The following is a 21,852-nucleotide window of genomic DNA, read 5'->3' on the forward strand; positions in this document are numbered from 1 at the left end:
TCAGGACTTCTCCATATGCCACGTGAATCTCCGAACACAACATGAAGTGATCTCCCGTCGTGGCGCAGTCGTGGCAGTGAACTCCAGACCGTTCAGCCCGATGAAAGCGAGGCTGGCGCTCTTCCTGGTTCAACAACAGTACCCGGTAACGCTCTCTAATCCCTCATGGTAGGAGCTTGATTCTGGACTAGGCTACGAGATGTTGACCTCACCGCCCATTGTGGAGTTGCCTCAGGCAGACTCAGAATCTCGTGTCGTCGTAATGGCTTTCGGTCCTGCTGGCACCGCGTGGTTTGCTGCGCCTGCTTCACAGTTCTGCCTGGAAAAGGTTAAGGTATAAGGATGTCTTGCATCTCTATTCAGATTGACCAACATGCTAGTATTCTGGTTACGTATCTTTGTTGCAATGTCACTTCGCAACACTCTCGTCGCTGACAACACCCCTTCTGCTTCGTCACAGAGAGTCGCGCGCCATCCGGTTAACCTGAATGCCGTTCCCGATGACATTCACCACCTCATTCTCTCGAACATCGTGGACACATCACCCGCAGATCTACTCAATGTAGCACAATCTTCTGGGGTCTTGCACGATGCGGCATTGCCGTACATATACCGCAACATCATCTTGAAAGGAGAGTCAACGGCATACCAGGCACTCGTGGAGAAGCTCTCCAAGGATGAGCACGGTGACCTTACGAAGCATATTCGCGGTATTACCGTCAAAGACGAGGTACCCTCTGCAGACCTCATTACGATACTCAACAATACTTCGCGACATAAAAATCTCCGATCACTCAAGTACGTTGATTCGCACTTTTGTAAGCACTGAACTGACTCTGATAGTTGGGAGACCTCCGCGCACATACCTCCGGCAGTATACGACATTATCCACGCGATTGAACCGAAGCCCGAGATACGCGTTGTTGTCGTGGACCGAAAGATGGCGAAGACTATTCCACATCGTCAGATAGACATGAAGCTTCTGTCATCTCCGCTTCTCGTCAGCTTGACCTACGAGGTATACATGCAGGGCTTCGCTCCCGAGCACCCATGCCGATCCGAGTGGCCTCGATTCTCCCAGGCACTGGCGGCTGGCGGGAACGTTAGATCTCTTCGGCTCCAAGTTTTGCAAGACGGCCACAACCTTTTCACACCCGATACGGAGCCGGCGAAGATACCGCGTCTCGATCTCACCACCGGTATGCGCCTACCTCTTCTCGAGGAAATGACTCTTCAGACTTTGAGATATCATGGTCAGACGGCGTACCTCTGGGATCCCGACTACTGCCGCATGTTTCGCGATGCTATCGACCCTTCCCGACTGCGTAAGCTTGACTTCGGCGGCGAACATCCCGAGAACTTCTTTACTTGCTTTACAGGACTTTGCCCTCAGCTTGAAGTGCTGAGTTTTGGGATGTGGGAAGGAGATAAAGCGCCTGCGAAGCGATTCATTGAGTCGATTGATGCACTTGAACATCTCGATTTGTCACGGGCGCAAGCGGGTATAGACGACCTTTGGCCCGCTATTGAGCAGCACAAGGATACACTCGAGACACTGATCCTTGGGCCGACATTCGAAGCATACTGCCACAAGGTTGTCATGCCCTTCAGCCGTTTGAAGGACATCGCGCGGACATTCCCTAGACTCAAGCATCTAGGCTGGGACGCACCCTGCGAACGCAACGTAAGCCACGCTCACTCGGACCAAATTCACAGTTGCGCTGACCGTGCTATTAGATCGATCCGCAACATCTCGTCGCCCTAGTAGGGCTAAATCTTACGAAGCTTGATCTCTGGCTGCACATTCCCCACGAAGCAAATGACTACAGCGAAAAGCTCGTACAAGATATTTGGGGCAACATCCCCCACCCCGAACTTAACAAAGAAAGTACTGTCGCATCTGCGACCGGTATCGCAGATCGTCTTCTGGGGTCGGGGCAAGGCGCTTTTAAGTGGCTTACTCTTCATCTTTCGCGAGAGGGGGCGTCGGATCGCTGCCAGCCGTATATGATGTACTCGAAGCTGCAACTTAGACTGAATGCGCGTTCCGAAAGGACGCGTGGAGACAAGTGGAATGTGCGCGGTAAGCTGGACTGGTCTTATGAACCCACTTTGGTGGAAGATCTGCTGTTTGAGGGAAAATAGGAGGATGACGACCAGGATGAGGTACAAGACGGTGTCCTTTCTTGCAATTGAACCTTTGTGCATTCTGCTCCCTTTCTCATCTTATGATCCTTCGGCATAGTAGGTGATGCTAGTCAATAGTTAGCTCTCTGTCATCCACTGCATCCACTGGTACTGCGAAGACGCAGAGTAAGCAATGAGCCACTCACAACTCCCGCAATATATCACTATCCTATTCGCAATCGTAATCCTCAAATGAGAGAGATTGCAATCATGAGACTCATGGTTGGCTCGTCTTAATTATGGGGTGTATGCGAACCACGGAACAGCCATAACCCTGTTTGGTAGCGAACGTCACATTCATCCATCTACTCGAAAAGCTTTGCACCCAAAATATTCGCCTTTGCATCTATTATATCTCCTCATAACACTCGCAACAATGTACGAACATGAGCTAGAACAACAGAGCGATGAGCAAGCGATGCTAGTCGCCGACCAGACGCCCACACAAGAGCAGCGTAAAGCCGCACAACGCTTCGAAAAGATCGAAAGAAGAGCCATAAGAAACCGCATAGCCCATCTCGACCAACTTCTCGCACGCGCGAGGGAGAATGCATACAAGGCTCATTACCGCGCGGCTGATCTGAGCGCAAAAGTCGAGGAAGAACGACCTGCTCTCATCGAGGCCTTGCTTCCATACGAAAGGCGCAAGGCAGCAAGATCGAGACAAAGAGCCAGAAAGCACCACACGGAGCTTCTTAACCGGTTCTTCCGACTTCCCAGAGAGATCCGCGACATGGTATACCACCACGCCTGGAGCGGCACGATGATATCCTTTTACCAAGAGCTAACCTGGAATTTCGCGGAACACGATCTTATTCCCTGGGGCCCAGTTATGACAGCTGAGTATTCATCGGAAGGTACATACAGGGCGAGTCTTATGTCGACATGCGATCTTGTCGCACCAGTGCACGGAGGCCCCTGCAAGGGACTTCGACACGCGCAAGAGTATGCTTGGATATGGACGAGCCAGCAGATCTACACAGAGTCTACGGAGCAGTTTTATCGGTATACCCAGTTCACACGACCAGTGCGGGCTGAGAGACATTACTATCATATGTGCGCGCACATCGTTCCGAGACGCAAGTTATACGAGTCGGCGGACGCCTTCCCGAATATCCTCCTCGCACGCCGAGTACTGCTCGATGTAGGATACGAAGTATGCCTTGACGTCGCCAACCATGGCATATCGGCCTCGATTCTGGAACTGCTGGCTATGGCGAAGAAAGGGGATCAGAAGAAGGCGCTGCAGGTGAGTTGGATTAGGGTTATAAGGAGTATGGCGGACACGAAACCTTTTCAGCTTAAGGATTTGGTTCCGGCTAGTACGCCTCATTCTATGGCTAGTAGAGCGTTCGAGGAGCTCGTGTTGAAGGATTTGGAGAGGGTGGGCTGGGAGATTGCGGTTGGTGAAGAGGAAGGGTAATTTGATGGTACGGCGGGAACGTGGAGCAAGATCGGACACCTGATGCTTGCGCAACTTCGAAAGGAGACGCAAGCAGATACTCTCACGAAGGGAATACATTGCAGGTATGAAATGCCGATCATTGATGACGGTGATATAGTGGGTATGCCTTCTGCTTCATGAGAGCGCAATGAACCTGTATTGCTAGTGCGGTAGCAATCTGCTATAGGCAGACGTATTCTTCGCTTGGAGTTGATGTTGATAGCGAAGGCGCAGCAAAGGACGCAACAGCTTGGACGCACGCAGTGGTGTTTAACAGGGGATGGACGAAAGATAAGTAGTAGTAGTCTGTATGTAAGGGTATTGTTGTCAGGGCGCCTACTGTAATAGCCGTATATAGTATAACATTTCTACCTTACATTAGCCACTTCCCTTTCCTACCGACCTACGAAACCACGGAGCTTTCTTCTCGGCTGAAGTTCTGGCGCGCATCGTTATTGATGATCCAGGAACAACCATGCTATCCCACAACCCCTGCAGGATGATGACGTCGTCGCCCCTGACAAGGTCGTACTGTCCGCTGATCTTTAGCCTGAAGACCTCTGCTGATCCAGCACAGATCTCCGCGAGGAATTCTTCCATCCCCTGCATTAATTAGTATAAGTACCTTACGAAGCTTGGAACATTGCTTACCTTCCACGTGCTACACAAACGCCAGGGGCCTTCGAACTTACGGCCGACGGGATCATGGAAGATAATAGGCGCACTCGTCTTTGGTGCAAGTATCTTTGCTTTCTCTAATTCTTGCGCCGCTTCTTTCGCGTCCTGTAGGGCTCTCGCATGAGCGGCTTCTATAGACTTCCGCTCCTCTGCTGCCTTCTCTTCAGCCGCCTCTCTTGCCCTTTGCGCAGCCTCTAACATAAGCTTTGCTTTCTCACTCGCTGCTTTCTTCTCCTCAGCTATCTTTGCATCTTTCATATCGGCTGCTTGTCGCTCTGCATAGCGTACCGCATCCGCGGCAGCTTCCCTCTTGAGCTGCTCATCTTTCTGGCCTAGAATCAATTTCTCAAGATTCGCTAGTCTGTCAACTTCATAGCTACGACTGCGCGGATTGCGTTCCTGTTGATTATCATAACGCGCCGTCTCTTCGTCCTTATACCTAGAGGGTTTCTGCCGGCGAGCTCCCGCATTTATTGTCGAGCGGTTGGCCTTCTTCGCCGTTGATCGAGATTCACGCTTAGGGGGGGTTGACCCTTCAGGTGCAGCCCTGCGTTGTCGTGGTACATCGTTGCGTAGCGGACTTGGGGTTTCACACTCGGAAGATGTTTCTGCATTTGCGCCGGTATCAGACGAGGACGATTCACCTTCGCTTGCAGTATAGTGCATTATTCCTCGACGATGTGGAAGAGATCTGTCTCGACGTGGTGGAAGAGATCTTTCTCGATGTGGTGGAAGAGGTCTGTCTCGATCCGGTAGAGGAGAGCTATCTCGGCCTGGTGGAAGAGATCTCTCTCTTATAGGCGGCGATCGGGTCGAGGGGGGAGAATTGCGGTACTCTTCTGTTGCTAGGCGAGGCTCTGGAGAACTGTAGAGCTCGGGATGGCTTACGGGGGTAACGACATCACTAGTTGAGTCTGTGCGCTCATGTACAGAAGAGCTCTCGAAGGCATCCCAGTTCCATGCCGCTTTTCGGCTAGGATAATCCAGCACATCTTTGGCTAACGCGCTAGACATCTGCTGCATTTCGATTGCTTGTGTACAGTCGTAAAAGATTTGGAGGGCGAAATCATCAGGCTCAGAGTCTGGGTTAGTGAGAAGTGTTGCGTCGTGTACTGCTAGGCTGCGCTCGTCCAGAGGCCGCAGCCTAGACACGATTAGCTCTCCCCCAGCACCTTGTTCCGCGTCTTTCACCTCGGTCGTAGCGCTGGAACCCACAGTGGGCGTGAAAGATGGAACCTCGTCTTGCTGAACAGTGGTGTGATAGTGCAGACACTCCGTAGCGTCTTCCGCAAATTTGATGTTGCTCTCAACTTGCGTCTTTAGACTCTCGCTATAAGTACGTTAGCCATAATGCCATGTTTGCGATCTTCCGTAGTGTACCTTATAGACTCGGGGGCATTCCGCTCCAGCACAACGGCTAAGTTCATCGTGGAGACAAGGACGATGATAGTGGTTTTGAAAGAGTCGATCAGGCTCTTGACGAACATGACCTTAGGCCCCACTTTCATCCATCTGAAACGGAATCGTACCATCGATGTGGTGAAAGCGCGTCTTGCGGGGTCGGGCTGAACCGGCTCTCCGATGAGCATCTTTAAATCCTCTATGAGTGTTTTGCATGCAGCGATCAAGACGACAGTAATTTCGCGAAGCTTTTCCGTCTTGATGTTTGGGGTGTCCACAATCATACTCAACTGTGTGAGATAGCTTGAGAGTCCGTTGATGTCTACAGCAATGATCCTAGCTTCGTACTCTGCGGATTTGATAACATTAGCGACGTCGAGGAGGGTTGTGGCTAGCTGCGCACTCGCGCCGGCTAGGGTGATGAGAGATGCTACCAGACCGATGACCTCTGCCATAACGAAAAGGCTCTTTGTCTTCCACCGAAATCAGCGTCGGTGTGAGCGGTAAACGATGTGAAGGTCGCGCCAGGCTGTAGGAATTGTGCGCAACATGTAACAGCTCTTCAGCCTAGACATAAAAGCCTCTTTTCGCGGTCCTGCTGCTTCGCCCCCAAGGCTGAGATATGTACGTTGACTCTATTGGGCGTGACAGGTCGCATGCAGCGCGCATGGAGGTGCCCCGCACCGGTAAGCATCTTCATGACAGAGTGTACTCAGCCGTGCTACACCACCTGCAGATCCTTAATCGAAGCGAGGCAGAAACCCAAGGCGGATTTTGTTATCGGTGACGGATGGGTCTGATGTGGAGGCGGAGTGGAGAGGCGGCCGAAATGTGGCGGCGTGCGGTGACGCGGAGCAGGCGAGCAACTCGCGACTTCCAAAATCCAGGTCACATCCATCCTATCGGGTCGTCTCGAAACGGAAGTGACATCAACAGCAGAACTTGCGACGAAGATGCACTGGGGTAAACACATGTAATGACCGATTGGCGCACCCTATCCACTCTCCACATCCGCAGCCTTCGTCTCAACCTTGATCTCGGGCCCCTCAATCTTCTTAACCTTCCTCCCCTCCCACCACGACATGATCCCCGCAAACATCGCAACCCCACACCCCAGCGCAATAAACGTGCCCGTCGCCCACGTCGGGCGGTCCAACCGATTATAATGCCACATAAAAAAGCACAGCACCGCCTGCAACAGCGTATTCAACACCATCATATCAACCGTAAAAGCCAACTTCCACATCCCCGTCGGCGGCGCCCTCTCCCCCGTAAAAGTCTGCGGCATCAAGTCCTCCTCGCAGCGCCACCCCTCGTTCTCCGTGAACCAGGCCGGTGGCCGGAACCACGCTTTATTCTGGTTCCAGAGCCGGCGCATGGCGTTTGAGTCGTGGAAGTAGACGGCGCGGATGGACCAGTAGAAGTCGCGGAAGCGCCAGGGTGCGAGGCCGAAGCCCGTGACGCAGAAGAGGGCGTTGAGGATTTGGCTGTCGATTTCGAGCCAGATTTTGCGGGAGCTGTAGTCGTCGTCGCAGCTGGGGTGGCACATGGCGGGGGCGGCGTTGAGGAGGAGGAAGAAGAGCATTGCGCCCCAGGCCTGGGGTTGTTAGTAAGAGGAGGCACGAATGGGGAGCGCGCATACGTACGACGATGTTGAGGCCGTAGATGGTGATTAGGAAACCGGAGGGGGTGAGGAAGAAGACCCAGAAGGCTTTTAGACCGTGCTTGATGGTAGGGCCCCATGGCTCCTTGTCCGCAGACGCGTGCTTCTCCTTCAATGTTCGTCGACGGTGAAGTCCATGTCCGTGAGGTCTGCGCGACTTCTTCCCAGTCTTCTCGTCCACTTCTCCCGGTACAATCGCGTCTGCCGCTGGCTGGTCAAGGATCCTAGTCTGGGATTTAACCAAGGTGAGCTCTCCGTCTTCGTCTGGAACCGCTACTCGAGTGGCATGGCCATGCGCATCGAACGTGATGTTTGACCCTCCAGACTCTGGCTCTCGCAACTCTGTCAAGTTGGGCGCTTGAGCCATTGCCGTCGCAGTGGCCTGCCACATGCCCAGCTGCGGTGTCGTGTGCAGCAACGACAGCGACATGCCGCGCGCCCGCCCAATGATGCCCTTCTCTTGATCGTCGGCCATGGCTGGATGTGTATGCGCAACCGTCGTCGTACGCAATGCAAATCTGGACGTCCAGGTCGAGGTTAATGATGGAGTGGGTGCTGTTGCTTCACATGTCACTGAACCTGCGCTCGGTGTCTCGCCGTTGAGCTACTCGGGAGTAGAGACGGTGACGCCTATGTATGCGGCCCTCGGTCCAACTGTGATAGGCGTAACAACACGGACGATCATGGCGCCGCCACGCAAAGTCCTGAGATTCCGGTCCAGACTATCGAGATAGACACGGCCGAGCACAATCTGTTCGTGCGAAAGTTCGTTGGGCGCGGATGATCGGCGGCGCGGCATGGGCAACACGCTGTGGATTGGCCCGCTTCGCCGCAGAAGATCCGCGACCTGCAGATTGCGAGCCGATCGAGTAAGAGGTGTAAGCGTGCGCTAGAGGCAACCCGCAAAGACTGATTACTCGTACCAAGACCAACAGTTGAAGCATGTTGATGCCCGTCATTCGTCTAATCTTCCTATAATCCATCGGCAGCCCGATGTAGCTTCCGCGTGCAGCCGGTATCGCAATGCCTCTCAACTTCAGCTCCAGACAGAAGCGCGGCGAGTACCATGACGGGAAAGCGCAAAGTACCGGAAGAGTCAACACGTTCGGCCAGGTCGCCATACAATTCCACAGGAACACGACGCACCTGAAATACTGGTTCGACAAGCTCCAGAAAGATTCCGCGGCATGCCGACCCCCGGGATGCGCAAAACCGCGAAGAGGCAGCACGACTCTGGTGGATGAGTTCATCAGCGACAAGACGAGCAGCATCAGCGCACCGCGACTGAACATCGCGATACATATCTGCGGGTCTCGTGGCGATGTGCAGCCTTTCATTCCGATTGCGAAGCTGTTACAAGCTGCGCCACATCACCACCGAGTGCGCATCTGCACGCATCCCGCCTTTAAGGACTTTGTGGAAAGCAACGGGGTGGAGTTCTTTTCCATCGGAGGCGACCCCGAAGCACTCATGGCGTACATGGTGAAGAACCCAGGGCTGATTCCAAACATGCAGTCCATCAAAGCCGGGGACATTGGCAAGCGACGAAAAGAGATGGCCGAGATGATGGAGGGGACCTGGAGGAGTTGCATCGAGGCGGGTGACGGCATGGGCGAGAGAGTCTCGGCGTTGGACGTGGACGCGCCTGAGGATCTGTTCATCGCAGATTGCATCATTGCGAACCCGCCGTCCATGGGCCACATCCACTGCGCGGAGAAGCTTGGCATCCCGTTGCACATGGTCTTCACCATGCCGTGGTCGCCAACAAAAGCTTTCCATCACCCCCTAGCGGCCATGGAGTATGGCGAGGTTGAGAGGTCGGTCGCGAATTACTTCAGCTTCGGCATCATGGAGCTGCTCACTTGGCAAGGTCTCGGAGATGTCATCAACAAGTTTAGAACGCAGACCTTGCACCTAGACGCTATTAGCCCGCTCTGGGGTCATCTCTTGCTTTCGAGACTTCGCGTCCCATATAGCTACCTATGGTCACAGGCTTTGATCCCGCGGCCAGCTGACTGGGGCTCACACATCAGCATTACCGGTTTCTCGTTCCTGGATGCCGGGTCGAACTACACGCCGCCGGACGATTTGGCCGAGTTTCTTGCGAAGGGTCCTCCTCCGGTGTACATTGGTTTTGGCAGCATAGTGGTCGATGACCCAGTGGCTCTCACCAAGCTCATCTTCGAGGCCGTGAAGTTAGCCAAAGTTCGGGCCATAGTGTCCAAGGGCTGGGGCGGCGTGGGTGCGGGTGATGTGCCGGATGATGTGTATCTCATTGGTAATTGTCCGCACGACTGGCTCTTTCAGCGGGTATCTTGTGTAGTTCATCACGGAGGTGCGGGTACGACAGCTGCCGGGATTGCCTTAGGAAGGCCTACGGTTGTTGTGCCCTTCTTCGGTGATCAGCCCTTCTGGGGGCAGGTAAGTCTTCATGAATGACTGACTGAGCTGATCTAACAATATGATAGATGATTGCAAAGGCCGGAGCTGGACCAATGCCCGTCCCATTCAAACAGATGACTGCCGAGAGCCTTGCGACAAGCATAAACTTTGCGCTCCAAGATTCGGTCAAGGTCGCTGTTCAAAAGATGGCCGAGAGTATTGCGGAGGAAGACGGCGCTGGCGATACTGTGCGCGACTTCCAGCAGAAACTCGGCATTGATGGCATGCGATGTCATATCTGTCCGGATCGCCTGGCTATCTGGCGTGACAAAGAGACTGGAGCACATCTGAGTGGCTTGGCAGCCTCCGTGCTTGTCCAAGAAAGACGGTTGGATCTGAAGCATCTACGTTTGCTGCAACATCGGCATTACTACACCCATGAAGGAGCCGAAGGACCGTTTGTCGGTGTTGTCGCTGCTTTCGGAGGACTTATGGCCTCTTTAGGCACAGATACGGCTGAGTTCTCACAGCGACTGAAGAAGAGACCACGTGAGACTGAGGCCGACGCAGAAGCCTTGAGAAGAGTGCCGACTGTTGATGAGCCAGACGTGGAGAAGGGTATAACATCTAAACACTTTCACCATTTGGCGTACAGGATGGCGGAGAAGTCATGCGATGATGACTACACGCACAATTTCGAGAAGCCGCAAAACCGCCCGGGGATATCAGCTCTTCGCGAGAAGATCGCTGCGAGGAAAGCAAGAGGCGGCCGTGGATTTCAGATCACAAGCGCCACCGCGCATTACGTCGGTGATCTTGCGGCTACAGGAGCCAAAACCCCAGTCGCCTTCTTCTACAACATCGCCAATGGCTTCCGAAACCTACCCTCATACGCAATCCACAACGACCCCGCGCGTCAAAGAGACGAAATCACCGGTTTCGGCAGCGGCTGCAAGCTCGCCGGCAAAGAATTCGTGCTCGGCCTCAGCGACGCACTTGTAGGCATCGTTCGACACCCGTATCTCGGCGCGAAACAAGAAGGCGCCATGGGCTTTGGCAAAGGAATTGGGCGAGGTCTCGCTGGGCTATATCTCCATTTGGGAGCCGGTAAGTTCGGGTTCCGAATGCTCCGCTTATCCGCTTATCTAACACTGTTGTCAGCGGTCTTTGGCCTGCCAGGATACTTCCTGAAAGGCGTCGAGAGGGGCCTCTTGGCTCGGCATCTCACTGCGCTGCAGGCGGAGATTTTCTTTATCCAGCTGCGCCGATCTGCGGTCGCGTTCCGTGGTGCGAGTGATGTTGAGAAGGCGGCGGTGGTGAAGAAATGGGCGGAAGTGAAATCAAGCATAGACAGGCATTAGCGAGGAGTTTTCTTCGTAGGGCTAGTGGCCTCGTCTGCAAGGCACCTAACAAAGGATACAGAGCGTTCGCTAAGGTTATTATTAGCTCTCTTTACTAAAAACTAGTATACTACTTAAAGTAATTATTAGTTATATTACTACTACTACTTAGCTAAAATAAAGTATAAGTAGCTAAAACTTTTACTTATAAATTTTTACTTATATAAACTACTATAAATATAGTAGCTATAGTACGTTAAAATTAGCTTTTTTATATAAACTTAGACTAACTTAAGTAAAACTTACTTTATAATAGCTATATAATAGTATAAATTATATAAGCTAAAGCTAAGTCTTAATATACTTACTATAATAATATAGTTTACTAGTACTACTATATAAGCTAAAAACTTAATTTTAAGTAATTTAATAAAACCTAAATAAGATACTTTTATACTACTAGCTTTATTTTTAATTACTTTATATAGCTTTTTTATATAAACTTAGTTATATACTATTTACTAGTACTATTATTTATACTAAAGAATACTTAAAAAGCGTTATAAGCGTAAAAGTAAAATAAAAAGATAATTATATTTATTTAGAGAATAGAATTTTATAAGAAAGCTTATAAGTAAGTTAAAAGTAATAAAAGGTAACTATTAGAGGCTTGCAAGTAGATTTAATTAATAACCTTAGCTCTAGCTTTGCTTAAAATGTTGTTAGTTGCAAGGAATAGCTAGTGGCAGCCTGGGCCGCTACGCCCCGTTAGTTTTCGCTTCAGCGCGGTGAGCGCTAGCCAGGTAGCACCGCGCGACCACCGATATGGCTACGATTGCGACGGGCTACAAAAGCGATTGCCAGGCCGTTGCGAAACGTGACATCAATATACCCCTATCCTCTTCATTGTTGTTTGACTTTGAGATGTATACGCCCCGTGGTGATCGCTAGCGACGTAGCGACAAGCTTACGACTTCTACGCCCCGAAGTGTGCCGCCGGGACACGACGTCGTCCCAGAGGCAGCGTACGATGGATTCAATTGACTTGAAGCGCGCAGCATGGCAGGTCGCGCTATCTGCAGCGACTGCCGCCATTGTTGTTTTCATGTTCAAGCTGGTGAAGATGCGCATGATCTTCTACAGGCTCAAAAAGCAGGGCATGGTACGCCGTCTCCCCCAAACACACCACAACGCATGAGCTAACATTCCCTCCTCAAAGCCAGTTCCGACATGGAACTTCGCAGTCGGAAATCTCACAGTTTTGCCAGACCTCCTCAAACAATTCCCCGAAGGCTCGCAGCAGTCTGATGCCTTTACCTTGCTCTCCAACTCCTTCCCCGACTCGGACAACTGCTTCTACGTCGATCTGTGGCCGTTTACCAGTCCGCTCATGATAGTCACGTCGCCCGAGATGGCGATTCAGGCATGTCAGGAATACGATCTGCCCAAGCCGCCCATTCTGATTCCGTTCTTCGCGCCGTTCGCGGGAGGTGCGAATCTTTTCGATATGAATGGCGCGGAGTGGAAGAGGTCGAGGGCGCTGTTTAACCCGGGGTTTAGTGATAGGGTTATGATGGAGAGTACGCCGCATATCATCGAGGAAGCCGAAGTTTACGTGGGACTGCTGCGAGAGCATGCGAAGAAGGGGGATACGTTTTCTTTGGATCGATTGACTTGTGATTATATGATGGATCTCATCGGCGTCATCACCATGTAAGCATACCACCAGCTCATCACGTGTGTCTCAAGTACTAACACAACCAGCAACGCACGTCTCCACTCCATGACCAGCCATAACGCCCTTGCAGCAGCGATGCGTAGCTCCATAGAATGGAATTGCCGGGACCAAGAGATGAACCCGTTCAAGCGCTGGAACCCGTACCGCCCCTGGATTGAATGGCGAAACGGCAAAACGATGGATCGCTACATCAGCACGGAGCTCGACAAGCGATATGAAGATTGGAGAAGCAACAAGCCGTCCACCCGCGCCAAGTCTGTCATGGACATCACAATAGCCGCGTACATGGGCGAGCGCAAAGGAGCGGCCAAGCTCGACCCTGAGTTCAAGCGGTGGGCGACGGTCCAAATTCGGCTGTTCCTGTTCGCTGGACACGATTCGACGGCCGCTACCATCGTATACAGTCTATACATGCTGTCCAAACACCCAGAAGCCCTGGCCAAAGCCCGTGCGGAGCTCGACGAAGTCTTTGGCGCAGGCAACGACACAGCCGCCGGTGTGCTCAAGAAGCATCCAGAGCAAATCAACAAGCTCCCTTACATGAACGCCGTAGTCAAGGAGACTCTCCGCCTCTTCCCACCCGCCTCAGGCATGCGAGGCGGTCTCCCCGGCATCTTCCTCCGCGACAAGAACGGCAACAAATACCCCACCCAAGACATCAACATCTGGGTCGTCCACGGCGCAATCCAGCGTAACCCAAACTACTGGCCCGAACCTCACGCCTTCTTGCCCGAGCGCTGGCTCGTCGAACCTGGTCATGCTTTGTATCCACCAAAGGGAGGATGGCGGCCGTTTGAATTTGGCCCGAGGAATTGCGTGGGCCAGACGCTGGCGATGCTGGATATCAAGATTACGCTGGCTATGACGGTCCGCGAGTTTGATGTGAAGGATATGTATGAGGAGTGGGATCGACTAAACCCTTCGAAGGGAATTAAGACGGTGTTTGGAGAGAGAGCGTATCAAGTGCCGCAGGGGGCGGCGCATCCGGTGGATGGGTTTCCTTGTAAGGTGAGTATGCAGGAGTCGTAGTGTGATGTATCAGCACTCCAGCGCGGAGAAGTGTCGCGAAGTCGTTGTAGGAGACTTCGCATCATGCGCATCTTGATCATTTTGAATGCATTGAGCACGCAAGGGCATAATCCTGGCTTCCGACTATATGCGATAAGCAATGTTCCACGATGTCGGCCGTGTGGTGCTGTGTAGTACGCGTAGTGGCGGTGGTTGTTCCGCCAACGCCATGTTTAGTGCGCGCGGCAATCTTTCCGATTTCCGAGCGTGCACCCTGGGCGGGCTGCAACTTTGTATACTAGCACCACCAGCACCAGCACCAGCACCACCGACTGCACCGCTACGCATTGATACGACTGATACGCTTTTCCGACACGTATATATCCAATTCACCTCTTGATTCCTTACGTAACGACTTCATTGGCCAGCTGCACACCTCGCACCGACCCTCACGCAACGCCGTCACCTCACCGCACATGCGATAGTCACCGTCACACCACGCCCCGATCGAGATGCTAGGCTTCCGTCCGCTATCCGTGGGCAAGCGGAAAGCCAAGTCGTACAACCAGGCGGCGACCCACGAGCGCGATGTCGAGGACGGCGAGGTCAACGAGAAGGGCTACGCCAGCGACGACTACGAGGCCTACATGTCCTCGGGCACAACGAGCCCATCCTCATCCCGAGAATCCTCGGGCGCATACGATCCGAACCCGAACAACATCGAATCGAGACCGCTGCGACGGTCCTCCAAATCTCACCGGAGAGCCCCTTCGAAAGCCACCGTCAGCGCATACAGCTACCGGAATCCGCGGGCATGCACAAGATACTTTGGGCTAGCCGTGGCGAGTACGCTGCTCTTCTTCATGTACTTCCTCTTCAGCAGCAGCTGGGCCTCGATACGGAATGCAGAGCTCGGCCTGAACAAGCCGCCGCCGCCGCCCAACGTCTGGGAGAGCTTCCCGTTCCTGAAGCGGTACCACGGCGGCGTGCGGTCGCTGGTGAGCCGCGAGAAGAACGTGCCGGAATACCCCACCAAGCAGGACATTGACCCTGAGCTGCCCGCCGAGGAGCCCAAGAGCGACGTCGATAAGCGACAGTCGCAGGGCGCACACATTGCCGAATCAATACCGTTCGACCCGTACCCAGACTACAGCGGCGTCAACTACGTGGACAGATACGGGCCGGTCGAGACGTGCTATCTCGATGCGAACGACACCATCAAGGTGCCAGGGCTGCGGGCATACAAGGGCGTGCCCCAGGGTATGCCGGATAACGTCATTGGGAGCTACGAAACGCTGGGTCTGAGGGACGATGTCTGTTTTGAGCGCTTCGGACGGCTCGGTCCGTATGGCCTCGGCTACAGCAAGCGGCGCGGTGGAACGGGCGCCGGCATGGAGGGCGACCGCGAAGGCATCGAAGACGTGTGGAAGGTGGACGCCGAGGTTGACTTCCGCGACGTCAGCTGGGCGGAGGCAATCGACCGTTGCCTGGAGAAGAACAAGGGCCGCTTCCAGAAGCAACCCAAGTCGCGGATAGACTCGTTCACCATGCAGAAACGCGATGCTGACGACTCTCCCGCAAACGGCACCGTACTACAACCGAAGGCGGCGCACAACACGCTTCTCCCCAGGACTGCGGTCCTCGTCCGAACATGGGACGACTACAACTATGACGACGAAGACATCATGTACCTGCGCGCACTCATCTCCGAGTTGAGCCTCGCGTCCGGCGGCGAATACGAAGTCCACTTCTTGATCCAAGTCCACGACGACAACAAGCAGATCTGGGCCGACGAAGCGATCCACCAGGAAGTCCTCAAGAACGCGCTACCTGCTGAGTTCGCCGGCATGGGCACGCTCTGGTCGGAACGTCAGATGGGCTTGATTTACGGCGGTCTAGAGGAGTCAAACTACCGCGGGCTGCCTGTACACGGCGTGTATCGCTCCACTTTCATGCCCGTCACATACTTTGCACACCAGCACCCCGAGTTCGACTTCTTCTGGCACTGGGAGATGGACGTACGGTATACTGGCCACCACTACCACCTCTTCGAACAGGTCTCCAAATGGACGACCGCCCAGCCGCGCAAAGGGCTGTGGGAGCGCGACGCCCGTTTCTACGTCCCATCAGTCCACGGCACTTGGGAAGAGTTCAAGCAAATGGTGCACTGGCAGACTCAGCACGGCACAAACAACCAAGCGAACAAATGGTCATCGCATCTCCCACCCAACCCACACGTCCCCCTCGCCGAAATGCAAAAGCCCGAGAAGCCAGTCTGGGGCCCAGAACTCCCGCAAGACTACCCCGATATCGAAATCGACGACAACGTAAAACCCAACACGACCATCACAGAAGACAAGTACGAGTGGGGCGTTGGCGAACCCGCCGACCTCATCGTCTTCAACCCCCTCTTCGACCCCGACCACACCAACTGGATCCTCGCCGACGACGTCACGGGTTATGATAAGAAGAATGGTCTGCCTCCTCGCCGCACCGCCATCAACACCTCCGGCCGCCTGTCCCGCCGTCTCCTCGAAACAATGCACCGCGAACAGTCGCGCCACCGCCACACCATGTTCTCCGAAATGTGGCCCGCGTCCTGCGCCCTGCACCACGGCCTCAAAGCCGTGTACGCCCCGCACCCGGTGTTCATAGACCGCAAATGGCCAACCCAGTACCTCGCCGCTATCTTCAACAACGGCCGTAATGGCGCGAGCGGCGGTGCGCGCATGTCTGTCTTTTCGGATGAGCGCCAACATAACTTTTTGGGTACGACTTGGTACTACCACGCTGGCTTTGCGCCTAATCTGTGGAAGAGGTGGATGGGGTATAAGGTTGATAATGATGGTGGCGAGGAGTATGAGGTCACGGGTGAGGGGAGGATGTGTTTGCCTGCTGTGTTGTTGCATCCGGTTAAGCAGGTTGATTTGGTGCAGGAGAAGGAGAGGGTTGAGGAGGGTGGGAAGGTGGAGTGATGATTCGGGATAGCGAGGCGTTGCGCATTCGACTGCATTGGCGTTATGGAGTCGCGTTGGACACGCGGATGTTAATAGCGTTTGATTCTTGTTGTATATGACTAGAGACGATCTCAATTGCCATTCATGTTGGATATGGATATATGAACAGCTATCTCGTAGGCGATTTTTATGTAGCCTTGCTTTTGTATATGTATTCAGACTATACTTACTGTTGCTCTTGAATCTGCTTCCTCAAGTCTTCCTCGCACGCTCAATAGGCTCGCCGCGATTCCGAAACTTTGCGAGCGGGTGGTAGAAACGGAGGGGTCGTGATGAATGTCTCCTCTCTCCCTCCACGTCGCCCTTAGACCTTCTTCCAACCTCCCCTCACACTCAATAACTCCTCGGCAACCCCAAAACCTTCTCCCCAATATAATTCAACACCATCTCCCTACTCACCGGCGCAATCCTCGGTACAAAGCACTCCCTCAAAAACCGCTCCACATCATACTCTGCCGCATACCCCATACCCCCATGCGCTATCACCGCCCTCTCACACGCCGTAAACGCCGCCTCACCCGCAAGATACTTTGCGCTATTCGCCGCAACCCCAATCGCATCCTGCCTGATACTCTCATCCGTTTTACTCGCATCGTACAACCGCGCCGCGTGGTACGTGACATGTTTCGCGGCTTCAAGCTGCATGTACGCGTCCGCGAGGGGGTGTGATATGCCTTGGTTCATGCCGATGGGCCGCTGGAAGACGTGGCGTGAGCGCGCGTAGGCAGCGGCTTTTGTGAGGGCCGCGTAGCCTAATCCGAGGGCTTCGCCTGCGAGCAGACACCGCTCTGCGTTCATGCCCCCGAGGATGATTTTGAAGCCTTCGCCTTCGCGGCCGACGAGGCAGGAAGCGGGGATATGGTAGGCGTCGAAGAAGACTTCGTTTGCGTCTACGGCGCGCCCGCCCATTTTCTTGATTCGTCGCATGTCCAGTCCTGGCGCTGAGCGATCAAGTGGGATGCAAAATAGACTCAGCGCTTTACTCGGTTTCTCCGCTTCTTCGCGTGGGGTCGTTCGCGCGAGTAGGATCATGCGTGAAGCGACTTGCGCACATGTTATCCATATCTTCTGCCCCGTTATGCTATACCCCTTCCCATCCCCATCCTTCCGCGCAAACGTACTCAACCGTAGTGTATCCAACCCCGAATCCGGTTCCGTAACCCCAAAGCACGTCCGCCACTCCCCCGATATTATCCTCGGTATCGTTTCCTGTAACTGTTCATCACTCCCATACTTAGCCAGCGGCTACGTCGCATACACATTCGCGTGAATCGCCTGCGCGCCCGCGATACCAGCGCCAGATTCAGCGATTGTCTGCATCATCATCGTCGCTTCTGAGATCCCCAGTCCAGAGCCCCCGTATGCTTCTGGTAAAGCGATGCCGAGCCACCCGTCTTTTGCGAGTGCGGCGTGGAAGTCCGAGGGGTCGCTGCTGCTGTCGTCGCGGTCGCGCCAGTAGCTGTTGGGGAAGCGGGAGCAGAGCGCGAAGATGGCGTCGCGGATTTCGAGTTGTGTGGGGGTGAAGCCGGTTGTTTCCATGATGTGGTGGCGGGGGGTGCTGCTGAAGCGGCATCGTTGGGGGTGGATGCGGAGGCGGAAAGCGTTGCGTGGCGCGCGCGAGATGCGCAGTGTGCGCGCTGCCGCTGGGGATAGCATCGTGCTTTAGTGGTAGTTACATCGGTGCTGTTGTTGCGCTCACGGCTGTCGCATGACGTTGGTTGTTGACGCGCGAAGTAGCCGACTTGCGATGTTGCCGCAGGTAGGGTCCAGAGTTGTATAGCCGAGGTGAAGTGCTATAGTGCGCTCCACGACACCGTGTCGCTTGCAACGCGGCATAGCAGTCTAAGTCTTGCGAATTATTACTCTACTTACTAAGCTTCTAGAAGTATCTATAATAGAATAAAATTATAAGTAGTATAAGAAAAACTAAGCTAGAAAGAATAGATTTAGGTAATTAGAATTAAAATTCTATATAACTCTATATAGAGTTAAGCTACTCTACTTCTAGCTAATACTAGAGGTAGTAACTAGATTTTTTAAGGTATAAGACTATATAAGCTCTAGAGATCTATACTAGCTAGCGTATAGAGCTCTTATAATATTATATTACTTCTATCTAAATATTTATAATATTATATCTTATAGTGCGTATATATATATTACTTCTATCTAAAGTTTTATACTATACCTATATATATATTATATTATAATTATCTAAAGTTTTAATATTTCTTACTAAGACTTAAAATAGTAGCTTTACTTTAGAGTTAATACTATATATACTATATATATATTATATCTATAAGTAAATTTATTATACTTACTCTAAAAGCTATAATATTAAGTTAAAAGCTAATTAAATATCTATATATATTTTCTACTTCTATTATAATAACTTACTTTAAACTCTATATATCTATCTACGCGTTTTATATAAAGTATACTTTACTAATAATATCTATATTACTAATAATACTATCTTTCTATAAATTACTTATAATTAAAACTAGAATACTATACTTATAACTATTTTTACTTTATACTAAAAGTAATAAATTTTATAAACTTATAAAGATAAACTAATACTATAAAAGTTTATCTATTTTCTTTCTATAAATATACTACTAGTTAATATATATTATCTTAGTATATAAGAGCTACTTACCTTTATATATATCTACTAAGTAGTACTTTAAAATAGTATATATTTAGTAGCTTAGTATTAGTACTTTTAAATAAAATATACTATAAAAACTACTATTTAGAGCTATTAAAGCTATTAAGTAGAATAGGTAATATATAGTTAACTTCTTATTTATATTCTCTACTAATATCTTATATAGTTTATAATTTTATACTACTCTAAGTAGATATTTTATAAATATATTACTAATCTAACTAATTATAGATATAGTATAATATATATATAGAATAATATTAGTGTACTACTAAGCTAGCGCTTATTCTAACTATACTATAGTATATTTTAGTAACTTAAACTCTAATAACTTTATCTAAGAATTTCTTTACTTTATTAGCTATATTCTATTTTTCTACTTTTATAATATACTCTATATAAATAAAACTAAGATATAAGTATATATAGAAGTTATATTAATTAATTACTACTAGTAATAATAGCTATAGTTCTAGATATTATAGAAAGTTTATAAACTTAATTTAAAAAGTAAACTAAGTTAGAACTAGTATTATTATAGTTTATAGTAGAAGGTTTATAATAAAAACTAGATTATCTATTAAAGTAGTACTTATATCTATAGTATTCTTAGTACTTTTATAACTCTACTCTACTATAGTTATATTTACTAAAGTTAGTAAAAAATAAAACTTACTAGGTTTAGGTTAAGTTTACTACGTAATATAGAGAAAATTAAAGTAAAGTTTTATTTATCTATAACTTCTTTTTATTATAAACCTCTAGATATACCTTATAAAACTACTATTAATTAAAGTAGAAAAGAATATAAAATTAAAATATTACTACGTATAGTCTCTATCTTTAATTCTTTATTATATATTATAACTATAAGCTTTTATATATATATTTCTTACTAAAGTTTCTATTTATAGCTCTCTAACTAACTATAATTATTATCTATAGTGCTAAAACTAACTATTATTTCTATCTATAGTATAAAAGAAGCTTAGTGTAAATAAATTATCTTAAAGAATTTAGGCTAGCCTATAATTCTTTACTATTTACCTCTTTTCTATACTTTTTTTCTTTATCTATCTATTATATATAATAGTTTTAATATATTTACTATATTACTATATTTCTACTTATTATATACTATATCTACTATAAACTCTATATAAACTATTTCTTATAACTATAATATACTATTTATTATAGCTTACCTATATAACTTATTATATATAACTTATTATATATAATAGTCTATTACTACTATTCTATAGCTATATTATATTTTATAATATAATATACTTTAAAGTATAAGTATTATATAAATATTATTAAGTATATATATAATCTACTAATAGAGTACACTACTCTTAATACTTTATATTATTTATATACACTTTACTATCTATATATAATAGAAAAGTAATATTATAAAAGTAATATAATTAGAATCTAGCTATAAATCTCTTTATATAGCTATCTAAACTAGAGATATAATAGTATTATAAACTAATATATTTATATATTATAGTTATAACTATAGCTATAACTATAGTAACTAACTTATAATAGTAACTTAATCTTCTAAGTATAAGTTACTAGTAATTTTTATAGTAACTAACTAGATACTCTACTATTATAATCTTACTATATATCTAATAAACCTACTTTTATACACGCTTAACTTAATTTTAATAATACTTAGCTATATACTATTATAATTATACTTATTAATACTATTACTAGATTAATATTTAAAGATATACTACACTAGTAATACTATTTTTATTTTTATATTAGATATAATATTATTACTTTCTAATATTAATACTATTACTATAATAACTAAAAATTTACACTAAGACTTATAATAGCGCTATTATTTACGTTTACCTTTATAATAAATACTAGACCTAGTTAAACTATAAACTATACGCCTAAACTACTTTTTATTAATAAGTACTATCTTTATAACTATAATATACTATAGACTTTATAAAAGTTACTACTAATCTTATAGTTATTTATATATCTATTAAGATATAAGCTAAATATATACTTATTACTTCTAGTATATAAAAGTTATAATAATAGCTCTAATAAAGAATTTTACTACTTTATTAATATTCTTTTTATATAATAAATAGCGTTTATACTTAATAAAATTATAGTAATAGTATCTTAGCGCGCTTTTAAAGATAAGTAAACTAATATTATTACTAGTTTTTATTAATTTTATAAGCTAAACTTAACTATAATACTAGTTCTATTTCTAAATCTAAAGTAGAGTTTAACTTTAAACTTCTCTATACTACTAACCTAGAAC

General features: G+C 48.7%; 9 protein-coding genes across 9 annotated transcripts; 5 read left to right on the forward strand and 4 right to left on the reverse strand.

Annotated features, from left to right (window-relative positions):
* Window positions 1-373: 373 nt before the first annotated feature.
* Window positions 374-2,145, forward strand: J4E87_011060 (uncharacterized protein; the record flags this gene model as incomplete). The annotated part of the gene is made up of 4 exons (XM_049382627.1): window positions 374-379; window positions 461-798; window positions 844-1,684; window positions 1,738-2,145. The coding sequence occupies 4 exons, from the start codon at window positions 374-376 to the stop codon at window positions 2,143-2,145; spliced, it is 1,593 nt and encodes a 530-aa protein (XP_049227635.1).
* A 418-nt stretch (window positions 2,146-2,563) lies between these two features.
* On the forward strand, window positions 2,564-3,610 carry J4E87_011061 (uncharacterized protein; the record flags this gene model as incomplete). Its single annotated transcript, XM_049382628.1, has 1 exon — window positions 2,564-3,610. One exon carries the CDS (start codon window positions 2,564-2,566, stop codon window positions 3,608-3,610), a length of 1,047 nt encoding a protein of 348 aa, XP_049227636.1.
* A 399-nt stretch (window positions 3,611-4,009) lies between these two features.
* J4E87_011062 (uncharacterized protein) lies at window positions 4,010-6,165 on the reverse strand (the record flags this gene model as incomplete). The annotated part of the gene is made up of 4 exons (XM_049382629.1): window positions 4,010-4,234; window positions 4,283-4,856; window positions 5,145-5,639; window positions 5,690-6,165. 4 exons carry the CDS (start codon window positions 6,163-6,165, stop codon window positions 4,010-4,012), a joined length of 1,770 nt encoding a protein of 589 aa, XP_049227637.1.
* Window positions 6,166-6,704: 539 nt separating this feature from the next.
* J4E87_011063 (uncharacterized protein) lies at window positions 6,705-7,848 on the reverse strand (the record flags this gene model as incomplete). The annotated part of the gene is made up of 2 exons (XM_049382630.1): window positions 6,705-7,307; window positions 7,357-7,848. The coding sequence occupies 2 exons, from the start codon at window positions 7,846-7,848 to the stop codon at window positions 6,705-6,707; spliced, it is 1,095 nt and encodes a 364-aa protein (XP_049227638.1).
* Window positions 7,849-8,396: 548 nt separating this feature from the next.
* J4E87_011064 (uncharacterized protein) lies at window positions 8,397-11,116 on the forward strand (the record flags this gene model as incomplete). Its single annotated transcript, XM_049382631.1, has 2 exons — window positions 8,397-9,794; window positions 9,842-11,116. 2 exons carry the CDS (start codon window positions 8,397-8,399, stop codon window positions 11,114-11,116), a joined length of 2,673 nt encoding a protein of 890 aa, XP_049227639.1.
* A 1,038-nt stretch (window positions 11,117-12,154) lies between these two features.
* On the forward strand, window positions 12,155-13,862 carry J4E87_011065 (uncharacterized protein; the record flags this gene model as incomplete). The annotated part of the gene is given in 4 exon segments (XM_049382632.1): window positions 12,155-12,161; window positions 12,178-12,257; window positions 12,315-12,808; window positions 12,860-13,862. 4 exon segments carry the CDS (start codon window positions 12,155-12,157, stop codon window positions 13,860-13,862), a joined length of 1,584 nt encoding a protein of 527 aa, XP_049227640.1.
* Window positions 13,863-14,070: 208 nt separating this feature from the next.
* J4E87_011066 (uncharacterized protein) lies at window positions 14,071-16,816 on the forward strand (the record flags this gene model as incomplete). Its single annotated transcript, XM_049382633.1, has 3 exons — window positions 14,071-14,077; window positions 14,153-14,217; window positions 14,327-16,816. 3 exons carry the CDS (start codon window positions 14,071-14,073, stop codon window positions 16,814-16,816), a joined length of 2,562 nt encoding a protein of 853 aa, XP_049227641.1.
* A 375-nt stretch (window positions 16,817-17,191) lies between these two features.
* On the reverse strand, window positions 17,192-17,767 carry J4E87_011067 (uncharacterized protein; the record flags this gene model as incomplete). Its single annotated transcript, XM_049382634.1, has 1 exon — window positions 17,192-17,767. The coding sequence occupies one exon, from the start codon at window positions 17,765-17,767 to the stop codon at window positions 17,192-17,194; it is 576 nt and encodes a 191-aa protein (XP_049227642.1).
* Window positions 17,768-18,103: 336 nt separating this feature from the next.
* On the reverse strand, window positions 18,104-18,397 carry J4E87_011068 (uncharacterized protein; the record flags this gene model as incomplete). The annotated part of the gene is made up of 1 exon (XM_049382635.1): window positions 18,104-18,397. One exon carries the CDS (start codon window positions 18,395-18,397, stop codon window positions 18,104-18,106), a length of 294 nt encoding a protein of 97 aa, XP_049227643.1.
* Between the last annotated feature and the right edge of the window lie 3,455 nt (window positions 18,398-21,852).

Source organism: Alternaria ethzedia (genome assembly GCF_023757985.1).
Source record: "Alternaria ethzedia strain BMP 0044 chromosome Unknown scaffold_68, whole genome shotgun sequence".
Taxonomy (NCBI): domain Eukaryota; kingdom Fungi; phylum Ascomycota; class Dothideomycetes; order Pleosporales; family Pleosporaceae; genus Alternaria; species Alternaria ethzedia.